The 18,569-nt window shown below is 42.1% G+C and overlaps 1 protein-coding gene across 1 annotated transcript; it reads left to right on the top strand.

Annotated features, from left to right (window-relative positions):
• The first annotated feature begins 3,498 nt into the window (after positions 1 to 3,498).
• Positions 3,499 to 11,756, top strand: LOC138983736 (uncharacterized). Its single transcript, XM_070357043.1, has 6 exons — positions 3,499 to 3,656; positions 6,435 to 6,515; positions 7,062 to 7,196; positions 8,794 to 8,907; positions 10,026 to 10,188; positions 10,865 to 11,756. Exons 1-6 carry the CDS (start codon positions 3,639 to 3,641, stop codon positions 11,047 to 11,049), a joined length of 696 nt encoding a protein of 231 aa, XP_070213144.1. The 5' UTR covers positions 3,499 to 3,638; the 3' UTR covers positions 11,050 to 11,756.
• The last annotated feature ends 6,813 nt before the right edge of the window (positions 11,757 to 18,569 follow it).

The raw sequence follows: 18,569 nt of genomic DNA, 5'->3' as shown, positions 1-18,569 counted from the left end.
TAACAGTACAATCAGCGTTGAGATCACCAAAGATAATAAACTTATGTGAGGTATTCATGGCAAGTTGAACGGAATCGTTGATAAGAAGCCAATGGTCGACGGTTGCACTCGGTGGTCTATAAAACACACCAACAAGAAGAGTATCTTGACCCAATTTAATCTCGATCCAGATCGCTTCCAAATCAGGTATACACAAGTCGATCCTCGGTTTGCAAACTCAGATTGCTATTTACATAAATGGCTACGCCGCCGTGGGGATCCCCGGGCCTAACACGTCTAACTGGAGGGTGGTAACCTTTTAAACAGATGCAGTCTTGGTCAACTTTGTCCGACAGCCAGGTCTCAGATACAGTTGTTATATCAAACTTCCCCAATTCAGCCTCAAGGAACGGTGTCTTATATTGAAGACTGCGAGTGTTTACATGAACAATAGAGATCCCATCCCCCCGTGTTGTGCTTGGTCCAGGATTTGGATGGATATCACCACACATAAACAACAATAGGCAAATTGCAATAGATATGGTTTGAAATGTAAAATTCACAGAATCAGCACAAACAATGAGTGAGGTGGCATATTTCCACATCAAACCAGCAAAGTTCACAGCAATGTCGTAACAACATATTGGGTCGTTACGAGTAAGCTTTCGGGCAGGAAATAAAAACAAAAACAACGCAAGAGACAAGCCAGCACTACCACGAACGAGAATAATCATAAGCGACTGGATATTTCCCTTTCCCGAGGCAAAAACCAAAACATTTCTCAAGTCGCGCCATTGAATACCTAGATAGGATTGGAGTTTTTAATTATGTCAAAATCTTAATCAAATCAGACACAAATCTATTTAAAGATTTGAGAAACATAAGGAACGTAAGCGCTCTAAATGCGTACGACAATTGCAACAAGAGCAAGTGAGAGTTACACTCTAAACACAAGTGCTCCACTTTTGAACATTTTTCAGCAACAAGTGGTGAACTCTTTGTGACATAGTACGTAGTGCTACTGGCAAAAGTTCCACACATACTGTGTTAAATGAACACATGTGAAAATGATGTGCCTCTTTGGCTAGTATGTACTATGTCACAAAATGTTCAACACTGTTTTTTTCACAGAAATGTGTTCAAAAGTTGAGCGGACAGGACTGGAGCAGATGTTTTGCTGTCTCGTTGCTCGTCCCGCAGTGGCACTGCACCGGAGCAAAGTTTTATTCTACAATACTCTATGAGTAAAAATCAAAATCTGGCAATTTCATTGGTTTAGAAACATGAGAAAATGATGATTGCCCATGTTTTGTGAAGCATGGTGATTTTCACATGTTTTGTGGAGTGTATGAATATCATTTTCGTGTATGAACACAATGGTATCAATAATGGCTGTCTACCCTCGAACTTTATCATATTCATTATATGCTGGTGACCCAAGGAGGTTTCGTCACTCCATAATCACAAGAGTTAGCAACTGTCAAAATGGAATCTGAAGGCAACTTCGAGTTGAGTCTCTCATCACTGAGTGACTCAGAATGGGAGAATGATGAAGACATCAAGCAATTTATAGCAGAAGAAGGAAGAAAACAAAACGAACATGCCACACTCCATGAAGCTGACAAAGGAGCCAGCGCACAAGTGCCAGTGGGCCACGCAGAGACAGAACACCAAATAGACGACAAATAGATACGTCATAATGGTCTCGATAAACAAACAGACATGCGCAAACACTTTTTTTTTTTTTACTTGCTTCACTGAAACAGAAACAAAACAAATACCTGTAGCCGAGACCGGAAGAGTATTGTAGTGAATGAAAAGGCAAATCGACGTCACGTCCTGTTCGTTTGGCGACATGAATATTTTTGGAACGTGATCATGACCAACAAAGTTTAGAAATGAAAAACAAATACTTCAGTTCCTATTCTTAACAATAGTGTCAGTTCTCGCTGTGTAACATATTCAGGATAGCCTCAATGTCAATGAATCAGCTGCGCAGTGTGGAAAAAAGGTACGTGAGGTAAATAGTCGACGAAAGCAATGACATTTTTATGGAAAGGAACGTTTTTCCCAGTGTGTCATTCAGCAAGATCGAGTTCCACTGTTGGTGAGTAAAGTAGAATGGAAATAGCCACCGCCATTTGACATGTTTCGGTTGTAAGTAAACATTTTTCTCATGTTTTGTGATTGGAATGAAAACCTCATCGCTTCGCGATTCGGTTTCCATTCAATCACAAAACATGAGAAAAATGTTTACTTACAACCTCAACATGTCAAATGGCGGTGGCTATTGCCTAATTTGCAGGTGATGTTTCAAGCAGTTGTGTCCTGTCCCTAGCCAGAGTCTTTATTTCTGTCGACTTGCCCTGCATGTTAGTATGTCTGTTTGCTTGTCTGTTTGTTCTGCTTATGTGTATGCTTTCCTGTCTACTGATCTTACTCTGGTTAGAGTTAATCTGTAATCAACCGCACCCTACCCCCCTACAAAAAACAAACAAAAGCACGAGGGTTTACCCCACTCAAGCCGCCCTGGTTATGCCTCTCAGCACACGACATGGGGTTTTGACATTTTATTATTTTTTATTTATTTATTTTCAAGACACTTTAAGAGTCCTCCATTCCGGATTTTTTCCGTTTTTTGATTCTTAGAACGTGAACAGCATTAAGTAAATGATCCCGGTGTAACACGGAATTTTTACTCCACGAAAAATTTACTCCGGAGTAAAAATTTCGTACGAAATTCTTACTCCGAGTAAAGTTTTCGTACGAGAAAAAAACTCCCCAAGGCACGAAAAAGTTACTCCCTCCGCGAAAGTTTTACTCCCCATTTTTTTTTACTTCCAGTAAAAATCTCGTACGCGAAAATGGGATGCTGGCGAAGGGATAATGCCAGTATGTGATCTCGCGCAAACGAATGTCGCGCTACCCTCCCTCCACCCCTTCCACCACCAAGACTAACAGGGGACAAGGGAGTAAAAATTCCGTACACCTGGCATGGGAAGTTAAGTTGCTCTGTTAGGGTGAAGTAATTTATTCGTTTTTTTATTCGTCAGGGGAGTAACACTTGTGTACAAAATGTTTACTCAGAATTCACCTGTCGTGGGGAGTAATTTTCTTGTGTAATGGGGGAGTGCTTTTTTTCGTAAAGGGAGTAATATTTTCGTACGAAATTTTTACTCCGGAGTAAAAATCTCGTGGGAGTAATTTTCTCGTGTTACACCGGCTGATCACGTTGGTTAGTCATATGACGTGGACGTAACCTGACAACTGCAGCTTCTAGCATTCTGATTGGCGAGTCTGCAGACAATTGGAGATTCTTCCGCCTTGTTTTTTACCAAGAAAAAAAGCATGCACGCAAGCGCGCACACACAGACACATACTCAAACAGTTAAACGGGTAGGGCAACCAAAGTGGGTATCTCATAGATCCCCACCACCACCCCCTACCCTACCACTCACCTTTACCCACCCCCACCCCTTCCTCCCCCACCCCAACCCCCTTCCGTCACCACTTCCTGGTCCGGAGGGGTATATTAAACGGGTAGGGCACCACCATTGGGTACTCATCTCCGAGTTCTGCAAAGGCTGAGACCGAGACTTCTGCCGTTGTTGTAGAGCTGCTGATTTCAAGCCCTGCTTCTCGTCCTGCTGACCACCACCATGGCAAGCAAGATTTTGGTAAGCATGGATTTATTTTACAATTTCTGTTTGCGAAGAATGGTGTATATGACACTTTACATAGTCGTGTCGTATCTTTGGCCAGCTTTGTGTTTAGCGGTGATGAAATTTCGTGTTTGCTGCCAAAATATCATTTTGGTGAGGTGAGGCGCTTAGAACTGTATTAGGATTTGCGCCATATAGATATCCTCATTATTATTATTATTATTATTATTTTGATTTGTATGTTAAAATCAAATAAATTTATTGGTAATATCATGGTTCAGATAAATACAGGCACCGTCAGAAATCGACTTCACATGATCGCTGCGTAAAAGTGTAATTATGCATCATTAAACCTTCACCGTGCTTCCTGGTTTGTGGACGACCCAGAGCTTCACAAAATCGTTAGTATCTAGGAAACTATTGGGAGTATTTGCTTGAGACTTCATGTAATCTTAAAATACCACACGATCCATCCTTTGAAGGAATATCTTTGTAAACAAACAAATAAACGATGGCGTAATTTGAACTCCACCGTCTGGATGATGGGGGTCATGGACAACCATTATGGAATTACAGAAAGAAGTGTACAGTGTTGCCCTTCTTCAGATGGCGTGGGTCCTGTACGACCCATACTTTTTACGTTGAAACCTTCTTTAGAAAGTATGGGTCGTACACGACCCACATCATCCCTACTGTGTAGTCCAAAGTGTATTCCGGTGAAGGTTAAAGACACCTTCGTTCCAGCCGTCTAACCGATCTTGTTCACTGACACTGTCTGTCCAGGTGTAGGATATGAGTATGCTTGCCCTTGGACGAATACCAAATAAATACAAGCTCGGATTTTTCCAGTTCTAGACCGAGATTTTTTTAGGGTGGTGTGTGTGTGTGTGTGTCTGAATTTATTTCGTAGATTGATGTGGATGTTAAAAAAGTATTTCATTGGGGTATGCACGTTAAAGATCCCACGATTGACAAAAGGGTCTTTCCTGGCAAAATTGTATAGGCAAAGATAAAAATGTCCACCAAAATACCCGTGTGACCTGGAATAATAGGCCGTGAAAGGTGGATGCAGCGCCTATAGGCTGTTGATCTACTGGCCGATGTTCATGCGTGATATATTGTGTAAAAAAAAATCCATCTCACACGGCATTAATAGGTAACATGAGCCTTGAGTCGCCTTGTGTGGTGAGATACGTGCGCAATATAAATCCTCGTAAATAAAAAAAATAAAAAATAAAAACTCTAAACATGCCGTGTTGTCCAACCCTGCCTAGATGTGTGTGATTTGCGTTGGACGATCTGCGCGGGGATTTGTTTGTTTGTTTGTTTGTTTGTTTGCGTAACGCCCAGCCGACCACGAAGGGCCATATATCAGGGCGGTGCTGCTTTGACATATAACGTGTGCCACACACAAGACAGAAGTCGCAGCACAGGCTTCATGTCTCACCCAGTCACATTATTCTGACACCGGACCAACCAGTCCTAGCACAAACCCCATAATGCCAGACGCCAGGCGGAGCAGCCACTAGATTGCCAATTTTAAAGTCTTAGGTATGACCCGGCCGGGTTTCGAACCCACGACCTCCCGATCACGGGGCGGATGTGCACTAGGCCAACCGTGCCGGTCATCTACGCGGGGAGGAAGGCACCTTTCTACCCAACCTTAACTAGGCCAATCTGTCGATTTGTAACCCACATCAATCCTCGTAAAATTCTTCCTTTCTGAATTCTGTATTTCTGTATCCCCGCCCCTCTCATCAACGTATTTATCTGTCCATTTGTTTCTCTATCGATCTATTTATTTGTCCATTCATGTACTAGACGATGTTCGGAAATAACTTTTAATTTGTTTCTTTATGATTTGTAAGCGGTGTGCTAGAGTAAGAGCCCCTTTTGTTGAAACAAGTTTTTTTAAAACAAGGCGAAGAAAATGCCACGCTGCCGATCGCCTTTAAACCTGCGAACGGACAAACAACTATAACTCCGATGTGCATGTTATGCAGCGTGCGCTCAATATTATACCCTTTTCTTTCGAAAATAAATATACTCATCGCTGGCACGTTGTGATCAGTCACAACGTGTTTTGATCGAGATCAAGTGAGTTTAGCTTAGGTCACGTTTAGGAAAACACACGTGCAGCATGCAAGTAATCGGCGGCAAAGCGTAGCTCCGATGTGGCATACTTTTTGAAAGAAAGGGGTATCATATCGAGCGCACACTGCATAACATACACATCAGAGTTAGTTATTCGTCCCGCAGCGTGGTACTTGCTTAGCCTCGTTTAGAAAAGCTTGACTCAGTAAACGGTGCTCAGTCTTACTCTACCACACCGCTTAAAATTCCTGACGTGTGAGAACGAGAAATAAACAGATCAAAATTGACTGTACTCAACGTATTTACGAAAAGGACGACATGTCCGTTCCATCAGTGTCGTCGTCTTCGTGAGTACGTGATTACAGTACTTTTTTATTTTATTCTAATGACAAACTACACCGGTTAAAGAAACCAAGACGTCTATTCTTGACCCTCTCTTCCAAAGAGAAATCTCTGATGTCGCAAGCAAAACGAGTTCGAAAAGATGCGGGTAATGGTGTCACATATAGAAATTCTGCCATTGCTCAGATCTGCATGTCTACCAGGAACTGACAAAGAATTTCCTGGAACGAAGTTGACTCGGCGACTCCGTCATTTCAGCGGAAGACAGTTACTCGCAATGTCACCGCCAGGATGTGCGTGTATCGGTATCGTATATCATTAAAATAATAGTTTATAGCCTTTGCTTTGTCATTTCAGATCACACTGCTACTGCTGGTCTGCAGTGCCAGCCTCCACGTTATGTCATCCCCTCGAGAGGCCGATGAGCAAATCATTGAGGTTTGAAACACACATATTTACACACACTAAAACACACACACACATGCACACACACACACACACACACACACACACACATACACACAGTCACACTCACACACACACACACACACACACACACACACTCACACACACTCACACACACATATATACACATACACACACACACTCACTCACACACACACACACACACACACACACACACACACACACACACACACACGCATCACACACACCAATACTGTTGCACACACAGCACACGCAACATCACTGAGAATTCTGAACAGATGTCAAAACTCTGTGCAGATGCCTGAAATTCTTTAAAAAAATGGTACAAACTTTGTAAATAAAGATCTCCGAGAATTCTTTTAAATAATGCACGTACTCTTACGATTTGAGATTCCTGTAGTTCCTTGCAGATCTCAAAACTGTGTTTGCATGTCCCTCAGATGAATCCGGCTAGTCCAGTATGAGAAGCACTATTTCTGGGAATTGTATTTAGAGAAAGGAGAGGCATGTAGTTATGATATATTTTATGACGTACAGGAGTCTGACGTAGAGGACCCAGAAATGGGTACCATTCATGACGTCAGAGAAGTGGACTCCCTATGTCGTCACGAGAAAAACACCAACACTATGGCTGATGGAAGCAACAGCACCCTTCTCGACGACTTCGAAGATGTGAGTAGTTTTGGTCAGTACTTCTGTATTGTCTGTCCTTTTTATTGAGCACCTTGCTTGATTTTTGCGTTTACATCACCTTTGAGTTCGATTCCACAATGCCACTCAAATAAATACCAACAGTTCGAAAGCCTGAGGCAAGTAAACTATTTTTATACAACTCCTGTAATGTTTGGATTAAATCTAGTTGATTATTTTTAGACAAGTGAGAAATTAGAACGAACTACTTTGATTACACCAAAATCACACGTGGATTATTCGAAGTAAGAATAAAGAGGGCTAAAAAATAATCAATACTAGAATTTATTTTTAAAACATGACATCATTTGAAACCCAGACGATTGGACCCTGTTGCGGAAGAATACAACGTTGACTCAAAACTGTAACAACAATGGCTGACGTGTATAAAGTACACGCATACCTCGCCAGGTTTGTTTTTGTGACTAGTCGACAGACGATGCCATTTGCTCTGTGTGTGTTTTTGTTGTTGCTTACTGTACATGACACACATTACGTGTAAAATCCAGTTCTTTAACAGGCAACAAACCTTGCAAATTTCCAGAAGCTGCAATCTGAAGCGACCTATCTCTGATTCTAGCCAATCTCTCCAATGTTTAACACAAAATTAGCAAACTCTCCTGTCACATAGAACGTCCATTATATAGTGCAATGTTGAAATGAAGTTACCGGTCTGAAACATTTAGTCGTTTCTTCTGAGACAATCCTCGTTCTCTTATCATCTATAGATTTACCGCAGTCTTCACCACGCGAATTCACAACAGAAGTCAGACTTTCGAACATACAATCTACGAAGACAAGCATGATACGTCATGACGTCATATGATTCCTAGCATATTGACGTAATGCTAAGCATCCGGTTATCCCGAGTTTTCTCCGTAATACATGTCCGTGGGTTTTTCAATGTTCGGTTATTTCCGTGGCTTCATGCGGAAAGGGAACCGTCGTCTGCAATCAGTCAACGACATGGACCATTCTGGTCCTTGTTGCTGACAAAAACATGATTTTAACACAGAATGTAATGTCAGAATAGCTATATAAACGCTATTGTGTTTTAATCGTAGCAATAGAGTCCGATATTTAGACGAGACAAGTATAATGCCGACGAGTCGGAGACTAAGAATAAAGTAAAACAATAGGGACTATTTGAATGACGCGCATTTGACACTCTGAGTGATTAGGCTGAAATGAAATTGCCTACAAAATGTCGTCTGCAGATGACTGCATGTTCGACCCGTGTTGTTCTTTGTATAAATAGCTTAAACAATGATGACAACTCGTTGATTTCTGGAAAATAAACCACTCGTGGGTATTTGCAGCCGCTTGGTAATTCACTCGTGTGCTCCGCACACTCGTGAATTACCAAGCGGCTGCAAATACCCACTCGTGGTTTATTTTCCAGTAATCAACTCGTGGTCATTGTTTAAGCTCTATTTATTTAATCGATTTTTCTTTAGGGAGATCTAAATATACGTCATCCGATATGCATCACTTATGGCTCAACCCTGTACGTCCGTCACTCATGTCAAAGTACCGTAGTGGATGCGTGGTGATCATGGAGTTGTGTGTGTACCTACAGGGCAAGGGTGTGGTTCTCATCTCCAACTCCTCCGACATCTGCCTTGTGCGCGACATTGACCAGGAAGAGAGAGACCAGGCCGACACTTGCAAGCAGGGAATGGTCATCAGGAACGTAAGTAGTCCACCTCTGGCTGGCTGGCTGGCTGGCTGTTCGGCTGGCTGTTCGTGTTTTTGTTGTCTAACAGGAGTGTAGATTGTCTACTTCTGGCTGGCAGGCTGGCTGGCTGTTCATGTTTTTTATTGTCTAACAGGAGTGTAAATAGCCCACCTCTGGCTGGCTGGCTGGCTGGCTGGCTGGCTGGCTGTTCATGTTTGTATGTCTAACATGCAGGAGTGCACATAGTCTACATCTGGCTGGCTGTTTGGCGGGCTATTCATGTTTTTATGTCTAACAGGAGTGTAGTTAGTCTACCTCTGTCTGTCTGGCTAGCTGGCTGTTCATGTTTTAAATGTCCAACAGGAGTGTCGATAGTCTACCTCTGGCTGTCTGGCTGGCTGGCTGTATCTTCACGTTTTTAATGTATACCAGGAGTGTAGATAGTCTACCTCTGGCTGTCTGGCTGGCTAGCTGGCTGGCTGTATCTTCACGTTTTTAATGTATAACAGGAGTGTAGATAGTCCACCTCTGCTGTCTGGCTGTTCATGTTGTTATTGTCTAACAGAGGTTAGATAATCTACCTCTGGCTATTTATTTGTTATGCCTCAAATGAGTGTTATTCTATTGACATTTTCTAGTGTTGTTATCGTAAAGCGCGGAGATCACAAATAATCGCGGAGTTCGTGCTATACCCACGTATCAGTATTTTGTATTGTTATTACCGCTATTGGTTGAATGGCTGTTTTGTTGGGTTTGTAGCCTTGTCACTCAGAGATGAAACTGGTCTTCAATATGTGTAATAATCAGACCTACAACTATTAACTTTAAATTGTTCAATCTTCCAATTTGTTTAGACTTTATTCAAGACGTTCAACATCTTTAAAAATTCACTGCATTGATTGAACATTTTCAAAAAGTTTGCACTGAATGAATAATAATAATAATAATAATAATAATAATAATAATAATAATAATAATAATAATAATAATAATAATAATACGAGGATTTATAACGCGCACATATCTCACCACAAGGCGACTCAAGGCGCAGTCATACACATTCTTTCGCATTAACAACTCAAGCACGTGCACACTCATATACACGTACCGATAAGTGCGTTTCCAATCCATAGAAAGACAAGCCGGACAACGAGAAGAGGGACTACGTTAAGAGTGACACAGAGCTGACTGAGGAGGAGAAGGACGACCTGCCAGAACCCCTGAAAGCTGTGTGTGACGGAAAACAGATCTACAAAATGGTGCCTCGCCCTCACAACAGCGATGAGGCACAAGAAGGTAGGCTAGAGAGAGAGAGAGAGAGGGAGAGAGAGAGAGAGAGAGAGACAGAGAGAGAGACGGTCAGACAGACAGACAGACAGACAGAGAGACAGAGAGAGAGACAGAGACAGAGAGAGAGACAGAGAGAGAGACAGAGAGAGAGACAGAGAGAGACAGAGAGAGAGAGACAGAGAGAGAGAGAGAGTCAAAGACAGACAGATAGACTGAGAGAGAGGGGGGGAGAGACAGACAGAGAGAGACAGGACGAAGGAGAGAGACAGACAGACAGACAAACCGAGACAGAGACAGACAGACAGACAGACAGACAGAAACACACAAGAGACACGAATGATAATAATGATTCATTCGCTCGGCTTCCTGGCGAGTGGGCGAAAACTGATTTTATCAAGATAAGCTTTTTGTTAATATGTGTTTGTCTGTTCACTTAAAAGACCGCTGGGTCGAAATATCTGTGATTGTAACGTATTTTTGTCAATAACAACGTTCCAACAACTTACCTTTCTTGTCTTTTTATTCTAAACATACAGTGCAGACGTCCCTTTCTTATTTCAGATCTATTTCTAACATACGGTTGCTAAAGTAACCGGTAACTACTTTTACTTTTATTTTTGCATAATGTTTATATTATACACTAGTGTTATCAAGGGGCTTAACCCGTACATTTTACAAACAGTTTCAGATTCCGAAGATCATACTGAGGGCAGCCTGAGCCGGGAAAAGCGATACGTTCGGCTGTGTATCCGCGCCTATTACCGCTTCTACTGTTACACATCTTGCAGCTGGTGGAGCTGCTGCAGAAGGTGCCGGGTCGTCAAATACTACAGGCTGTACTGGTGCAGCTATAGATATTGGTTTTAAACATCTTCTGATGGGGCACTGAGCACAAAGATCTTCTGGGCTATGCGGCTAGAATATCTTTGCTGCTGCATACTAGTGGTTGATGTCATTTTCACTTTTAAGTAAATATCCGCAATGGATTTATGTCAAAATCAGGAGACACTACATTTTCTAAAAATAGAATTTATTTGGGTTTTGGCATGGACGATTTTCATTAAAGAACAACCACCATATTACATTTTGTAACAACTTCACATTTTTTTGTAAAAGTTTATGCTTTGCTCACATTGTGTGCCGTACCGAGGGGAAATGCCTACCTTAAACAATGTCTGGTTTATTACGCTTAAAATATTTGCTGCTCGTTTGTTTGTCTGTTTGTTTGTTTGTCTGTTTGTCTGTTTGTTTGTATGTAAGTTTTTCTTGCTTTGCTTCGTTGGTTCATCTATATTTGATACATTTAGTACACATATGATTATGTTTGGGACGCAGAACCGTGTAAGAGAATAAGAACAAGCGTAAACTAAAGCACTTCAAAGTGTCTGCAAAACAAATGGGTTTCTTCTCTTTTTTTCTTTTTTTCTTTTTTTCTTTTTTGTTTAAGTTGGTGAGAAAAACAGATCTTTGACTGAAACATAAGTTTACATCTGACTTTCCTATGATTGTCATTTGTTAAGAATTGCTCTGTGTGATGTCTGTTTAAAAATTAATAAAAAAACACCCAAGTGAAACTATGAATCTTATTGTGCGCATTCTCTCTCTCTCTCTCTCTCTCTCTCTCTCTCTCTCTCTCTCTCTCTCTCTCTCTCTCTCTCTCTCTCTCTCTCTCTCTCTCACTCTCTCACTCTGTCTCTCTCTCTCTTCTCTCTCTCTCTTCTCTCTCTCTCTCTCTCTCTGTCTCTCTCTCTCTCGCTCTTTCTCTCTCTCTCTCTCTCTCTCTCTCTCTCTCTCTCTCTCTCTCTCTCTCTCTCTCTCTCTCTCTCTATTTGAAATAAACAGACAACATATACAGTAGACAAATACATAGATAGTAAGGAGAGGTTAAAGACAAGACTATAAGCAATGCCATCCTATCTTCAATTAAAACATCCATCTACACATTTTCATACAAGACACGTACACACAGACAGACACACATGCACAAACATACATACAGGAAGATCCCCCCACTGACACACACACACACACACACACACAGACAAACACACCGTACACACTACGCACGTCACGTACACACATACACACACACACACACACACTGCACACACACACACACAAACACTCACACACGCGCCGGCGCGCACACACACACACACACACACACACACACACACACACACACACACACAGTTCCAGTACAGTTTTCCTGCAGTTTAATTGTACACACCGTAAAACATGCGAAGGGAAGTAACCAACAACTATCATCTCATGATAGCAGCCTTGCTTTCAGTCCCTTGGACGCAAGACACGGTATAGAGGGCAAAGTTGCACTCTAAAAACATCTTTAGTTGTTGAAAAGTTATGATGGATTTAAATAAAGACATCCTGGACACATGAAATAATCTATAACCTGGCTTATTTCTGTACAGAGTGAGTTTTTTGGTTTAAATGAGTTGAAATCGCAACTAATTACACCCTGTTTCACTGAATCCGCAAAACCACAAGCAGATCATCATACTCAAGTAGATAATAATTATACCTGTTGCAAAACTAATTAAAAACAAGTCGCGTAAGGCGAAAATACAACATCTAGTCAAGCTGTCGAACTCACAGAATAAAACTGAACGCACTGCAATTTTTCAGCAAGACCGTCAGCATCGTCAGTCCACCGCTCGTGGCAAAGGCAGTGAAATTGACAAGAAGAGCGGGGTAGTAGTTGCGCTGAGAAGGATAACACGCTTTTCTGTACCTCTCTTTGTTACATTTAGTCAAGTTATGACTAAATGTTTTAACATCGAGGGGGGAATCGAGACGAGGGTCGTGGTGTATGTGCGTGTGTGTGTCTGTGTGTGTGTGTGTGTAGAGCGATTCAGACTAAACTACTGGACCGATCTTTATGAAATTTGACATGAGAGTTCCTGGGTATGAAATCCCCGAACGTTTTTTTCAGTTTTTTGATAAATGTCTTTTATGACGTCATATCCGGCTTTTCGTGAAAGTTGAGGCGGCATTGTCACGCCCTCATTTTTCAACCAAATTGGTTGAAATTTTTGTAAAGCAATCTTCGACAAAGCCCGGACTTCGGTATTGCATTTCAGCTTGGTGGCTTAAAAATTAATTAATGACTTTGGTCATTAAAAATCTGAAAATTGTAAAAAAAATAAAAATTTATAAAACGATCCAAATTTACGTTCATCTTATTCTCCATCATTTTCTGATTCCAAAAACATAAATATGTTATATTCGGATTAAAAACAAGCTCTGAAAATTAAATATATAAAAATTATTATCAAAATTAAATTGTCGAAATCAATTTAAAAACACTTTCATCTTATTCCTTGTCGGTTCCTGATTCCAAAACATATAGATATGATATGTTTGGATTAAAAACACGCTCAGAAAGTTAAAACAAAGAGAGGTACAGAAAAGCGTGCTATCCTTCTTAGCGCAACTACTACCCCGCTCTTCTTGTCAATTTCACTGCCTTTGCCATGAGCGGTGGACTGACGATGCTACGAGTATACGGTCTTGCTGAAAAATGGCATTGCGTTCCGTTTCATTCTGTGAGTTCGACAGCTACTTGACTAAATGTTGTATTTTCGCCTTACGCGACTTGTTTTAACTTTCTGAGCCACACACACACACACACACACACACACATACACACACACACACACACACACACACACACACACACACACACACACACACACATACACCATGACCCTCGTCTCGATTCCCCCTCTATGTTAAAACATTTAGTCAAAACTTGACTAAATCAGTAAATGTAACAAAATTTAAGAAAAGAAAACTCTTCTCAGGAAAAATCATTGATACTTTTGTTTTTGTTTGATAATTTGATTGTTTGTTTTTTTGTGGGGGTTTTGTCTGTTTGTTTGTTTGGTTGCTTGGTTGGTTGGTCTGTTAGATGGTTGGTTGGTGTTTTTGTGTGGGTTTGTTTTTGGTATGTGCATGGGTTGAAGATTATTTTATCCAATGTAAAAGCCTTGGTAGATCTGTGCCGAAAAGAGGTTTTATTCGTGAATGTGAATAGCTGTGAATGTGGGAGTACAAAAATAAACAACTGAGGATGTACGTGCAGAAGTAAGCGAAAACGATATCTAAATGTCCTCAGCCGTTGTATGTCGAAGACTGAGAAGAAGGGGGTGGGGGGGGGGGGGGGGGGGAGGGGAGGGAGGATGGCCTGGAGAGAATAACAACGGTTGCATCCTCGTGTGTGTGTGTGTGTGTGTGTGTGTGTGTGTGTGTGTGTGTGTGTGTGTGTGTGTGTGTGTGTGTGTGCGTGTGTGTGTGTGTGTGTGCGCACCGGTGCATGTCATGTGTGTGCACGCGCGCCTGCATGTGTGTGTGTGTGTGTGTGTGTGTGTGTGTGTGTGTGTGTGTGTGTGTGTGTGTGTGTGTGTGTGTGTAACTGTGTGTCATTGACATATGCCTGTGTATGTGTGTGTTCTTGCGTGTGTGTATAAAGAGAGAATAGTGGGTGGATAAGGTCTTCATTTTTACATTTAGTCGAGTAGTAAGTAAACAGTTTTAAGGGGCTTATTGTCCGTCAGGTTGCCTATATTGGACATGAATTGGTTTATACGATTCGAGTTTTTACGCCCTCGTGGCTTTTGATGTATGTGTGTGTAGGTGGTATCAGCCATCTGCACTTATGGTAGAATGACCAAGATCTTTAACGTGCCATTGTGGTGACACAGGGTGGGAGATGGATACCGTCTCTGGGTCTGCACATAAAGTTGACCCGTGTCCGTCCCGGCCCGGATTCGAACCAGCGACCTTTCGATCACAAGTCCAGTGCTCTCATTTAGTCAAGTTTTGACTAAATGTTTGAACATAGAGGGAGAATCGAGACGAGAGTCGTGGTGTATGTGTATGTATGTATGTGTGTGTGTGTGTGTGTGTGTGTGTGTGTGTGTGTGTGTGTGTGTGTGTGTGTGTGTGTGTGTGTCTGTCTGTCTGTGCGTGTGTGTGTGTGTAGAGCGATTCAGACTAGACTAAACTACTGGACCGATCTTTATGAAATTTGACATGAGAGTTCCTGGGAATGATATCCCCGGACGGTTTTTTACATTTTTTCGATAAATACCTTTGATGACGTCATATCCGGCTTTTTGTAAAAGTTGAGGCGGCACTGTCACACCCTCATTTTTCAATCAAATTGATTGAAATTTTGGCAAAGTAATCTTCGACAAAGGCCAGACTTTGGTATTGCATTTCAGCTTGGTGGCTTAAAAACTAATGAATGAGTTTGGTCATTAAAAACCGGAAACTTGTCATTAAAAGTATCAAACGATCCAAAAATAATTTCATCTTATTTTTCGTCATTTTCTGATTCCAAAAACATATACATCTATATATATATACGACTTGTGTCTGTGTGTCTGTGTGTCTGTGTGTCTATCTGTGTCTTCGCGATGCACGGCCAAAGTTCTCGATGGATCTGCTTCAAATTTGGTGGGCTTATTCACAGAGACCCCGGACACAACCTGATCGATGAGATATTTCAACACGTGCTCTCAGCGCGCAGCGCTGAACCGATTTTGGTTCCACCTCAGCTACCCGGGCCCCCATACCGACACACCAAAGCCGCTACACCACATCACAACGCCAAAGTTCTCGGTGGATCTTTTTCAAATTTGGACACCGTATTCAGCTACACCCCGGACACAATATCATCGATGAGATATTTCAACACGTGCTCTCAGCGCGCAGCGCTGAACCGATTTTGGTTTTTGTGTTCATTTCACCATTATAAGTAACTCTTCCTTATCTTCTCCAGGTTTTCAGCGTTTACCTCCCTTCCTTCGTATGGTGCACTATAGTATGAGTGGGGCATCTTCGGATATTCCCGGCGTTCTGTTACTATTTTTAGAAGGTCACCGCAGTGTCCAGAACGTAAATTGGACCCGTAAATTATCCTCACTGTAAAAGTGCAAAGGTCGAATCAATTTATAGCCACGCGAAAAATACACTGTCATTCATCTCTCTCTATATACGGCTTCTCTGTGTTTGTGTGTGTGTGTGTGTGTGTGTGTCTCTCTCTCTCTATGTGGCAACACCTGGGAATTGTTCAGTTCTGTTTGTGATGTGGTCTGGCGGCTTTTGTGTATTTGTATGTACTGGCCTTCCTTTGAGAAGCCATAACAGATCAAAAGGGGTTAGAGATAAGCTCTAAATTGCTCAATCCTGTTTGAGTGGAGTTCGCCTCCAAAGGTGATTAACACGGTTACATTCGTCGACAAGGATGGGACTCGATATGGTCAGGAATGGCATTATGGCCACTGAATCATTTTCGTGCTGTTCCCATTCCACGAATCTGGGAGGGACCTAAGCTTGGCGGCTCTAAGTACTTCTTCCCGGCGAAGCCGGCTACCCGGCGAAGCGGGTATTCATTCTAGTATGTTATACTTTGGATTACAAACAAGCTCTAAAAATGAAAAATATGAAAATTATTATTAAAATTAATTTTCCGAAATCGATTTAAAAACAATTTCATCTTATTCCTTGTCGGTCCCTGATTCCAAAAACATATAGATATGATATGTTTGGATTAAAAACAAACTCAGTAAGCTAAAAAGAATAGACATACAGAAAAGCGTGTTATCCTGCTCAGCGCGACCATTACCGCACTATTCTGCATGGCTTGTCGATTTCACTGCCTTTGCCACGAGCGGTGGACTAACGAAACTACGAGTATGTGGTCTTGGTGAAAAAAGCAGTGCGTTCAGTTTCATTCTGTGAGTTCGACAGCTTGACTCAGTCTATTACGTTAAATCAGCTTACACGATGACTACCACACAAATCACCACACGGGAAGGGGTCAAACTCAACACTGGCGTCATTACTGGCTGCGAAAAGTGTGACCCCTCCTTGTGCAACTCCTATAACATGATACAGTGCCACTGCACTGGTCAAGTAACAGCCAGGAGAAAAATAAGAATAAAAAAACAAAAAAGGTAAGTTGTTGGAACGTTGTTATTGACAAATGTACGTCACAGTCACAAATATGTCGACCCAACGGTCTTTTAAGTGCGCAGACAAACAATAAACAACAAGAACTTAGCTTGGCTGATTTTTCTGCTGCCTGCTCAGTGGTGAACCGCAAGCGAATGAATGAACGTTCCAACAACTTACCTTTTTGATTCTGAATTTTGGAACGTTGGCAGTCTCTTTGTTTTTGGATTTAGAAAGAGTCCTGATTCGTTGTATTACGTAATTGCAGATCTGTAAAGCTAACACACACACACACACACACGCACGCACGCACGCACGCACGCACACACACAAACACACACACACACACACACACACACACACACACACAGTACACGCACGCAGAAACACACATACATCAGGGGCGGACCTAGTTGTGGATAAGTGGGGGGTTCCAAATTGGAGCAGGGGTCCAGGGGCCGCTCAGGCCCCGGTGGGGTCCATGGGCAAAGCCCTGGTGGGGAAGGAATTTTATTTTTTTAGGTCAATCGGAGGCCTCTTGTGGAAGATAACAAGGTAAAAAAAAACAACGGATGGGGGGTGGGGGGGGGGGGGGGGTTCCGGGCACCCAGGAACCCCCCCTAGGTCCGCCCCTGTACATACACAAACATTCACACACAAAACACACACACACCACTTGAGAGAGAGAGAGAGAGGGAAAGACTCTCAGAGTGAGAGAGAGAGAGAGAGAGAGAGAGAGAGAGAGGGAGAGAGGGAGAGATAGAGGGAGCTGATAGAGAGACCAGAGATACTGAGACAGACACAGAGACAAAGAGAGAGAGAGAGAGAGAGAGAGAGAGAGAGAGAGAGAGAGAGAGAGAGAGATAGAGAGAGAGAGAGAGAGAGAGAGAGAGAGAGAGAGAGAGAGAGAGAGGAAGACTCAGAGAGAGACAGAGAGACAGAGGGAGAGAGACGAGAGAGACAGACAGAGAGACAGAGCGAGACGCGGGGGTTACAGTGAGGCTGGAGTGATACTGGGTCATAGACAGAGACAGAGAGCCCCAAGAGGCACAGGGAAAATGACGTGAGGATTCACGTGAGGGGGGTGTTACGGTGACACGATTTCATCTTTCGCCTGTGTACATATTTCCCCCTCAATATATACTCAAGACTGAAATGTTGTTTCCTGGTAAAATTAAGAAGTGAAATTATTTATGGACGAAAAGCATGTCAGTTTCTTGCATGTGAAGAAAATTGGTGGTGAAATGTAATAGATTTCACCCCCAAAATCGATTTATTCGAAAACGTGTACCGAGTGGTTACCGAGTGGTTACGTCCCTTGAGTAAGAAGGGAAACATTTTAGGATGAATCAAATTTCTAAGTTAAATAAAAAAAAAATTGATTGGAAAAATTTGGCCCCATGAAT

The sequence above is a fragment of the Littorina saxatilis genome, linkage group LG13 (assembly GCF_037325665.1).
Source record: "Littorina saxatilis isolate snail1 linkage group LG13, US_GU_Lsax_2.0, whole genome shotgun sequence".
NCBI lineage: Eukaryota > Metazoa > Mollusca > Gastropoda > Littorinimorpha > Littorinidae > Littorina > Littorina saxatilis.
Note: the sequence above shows the minus strand (reverse complement) of the source record. Positions and strands in the feature narration are given on the sequence as shown.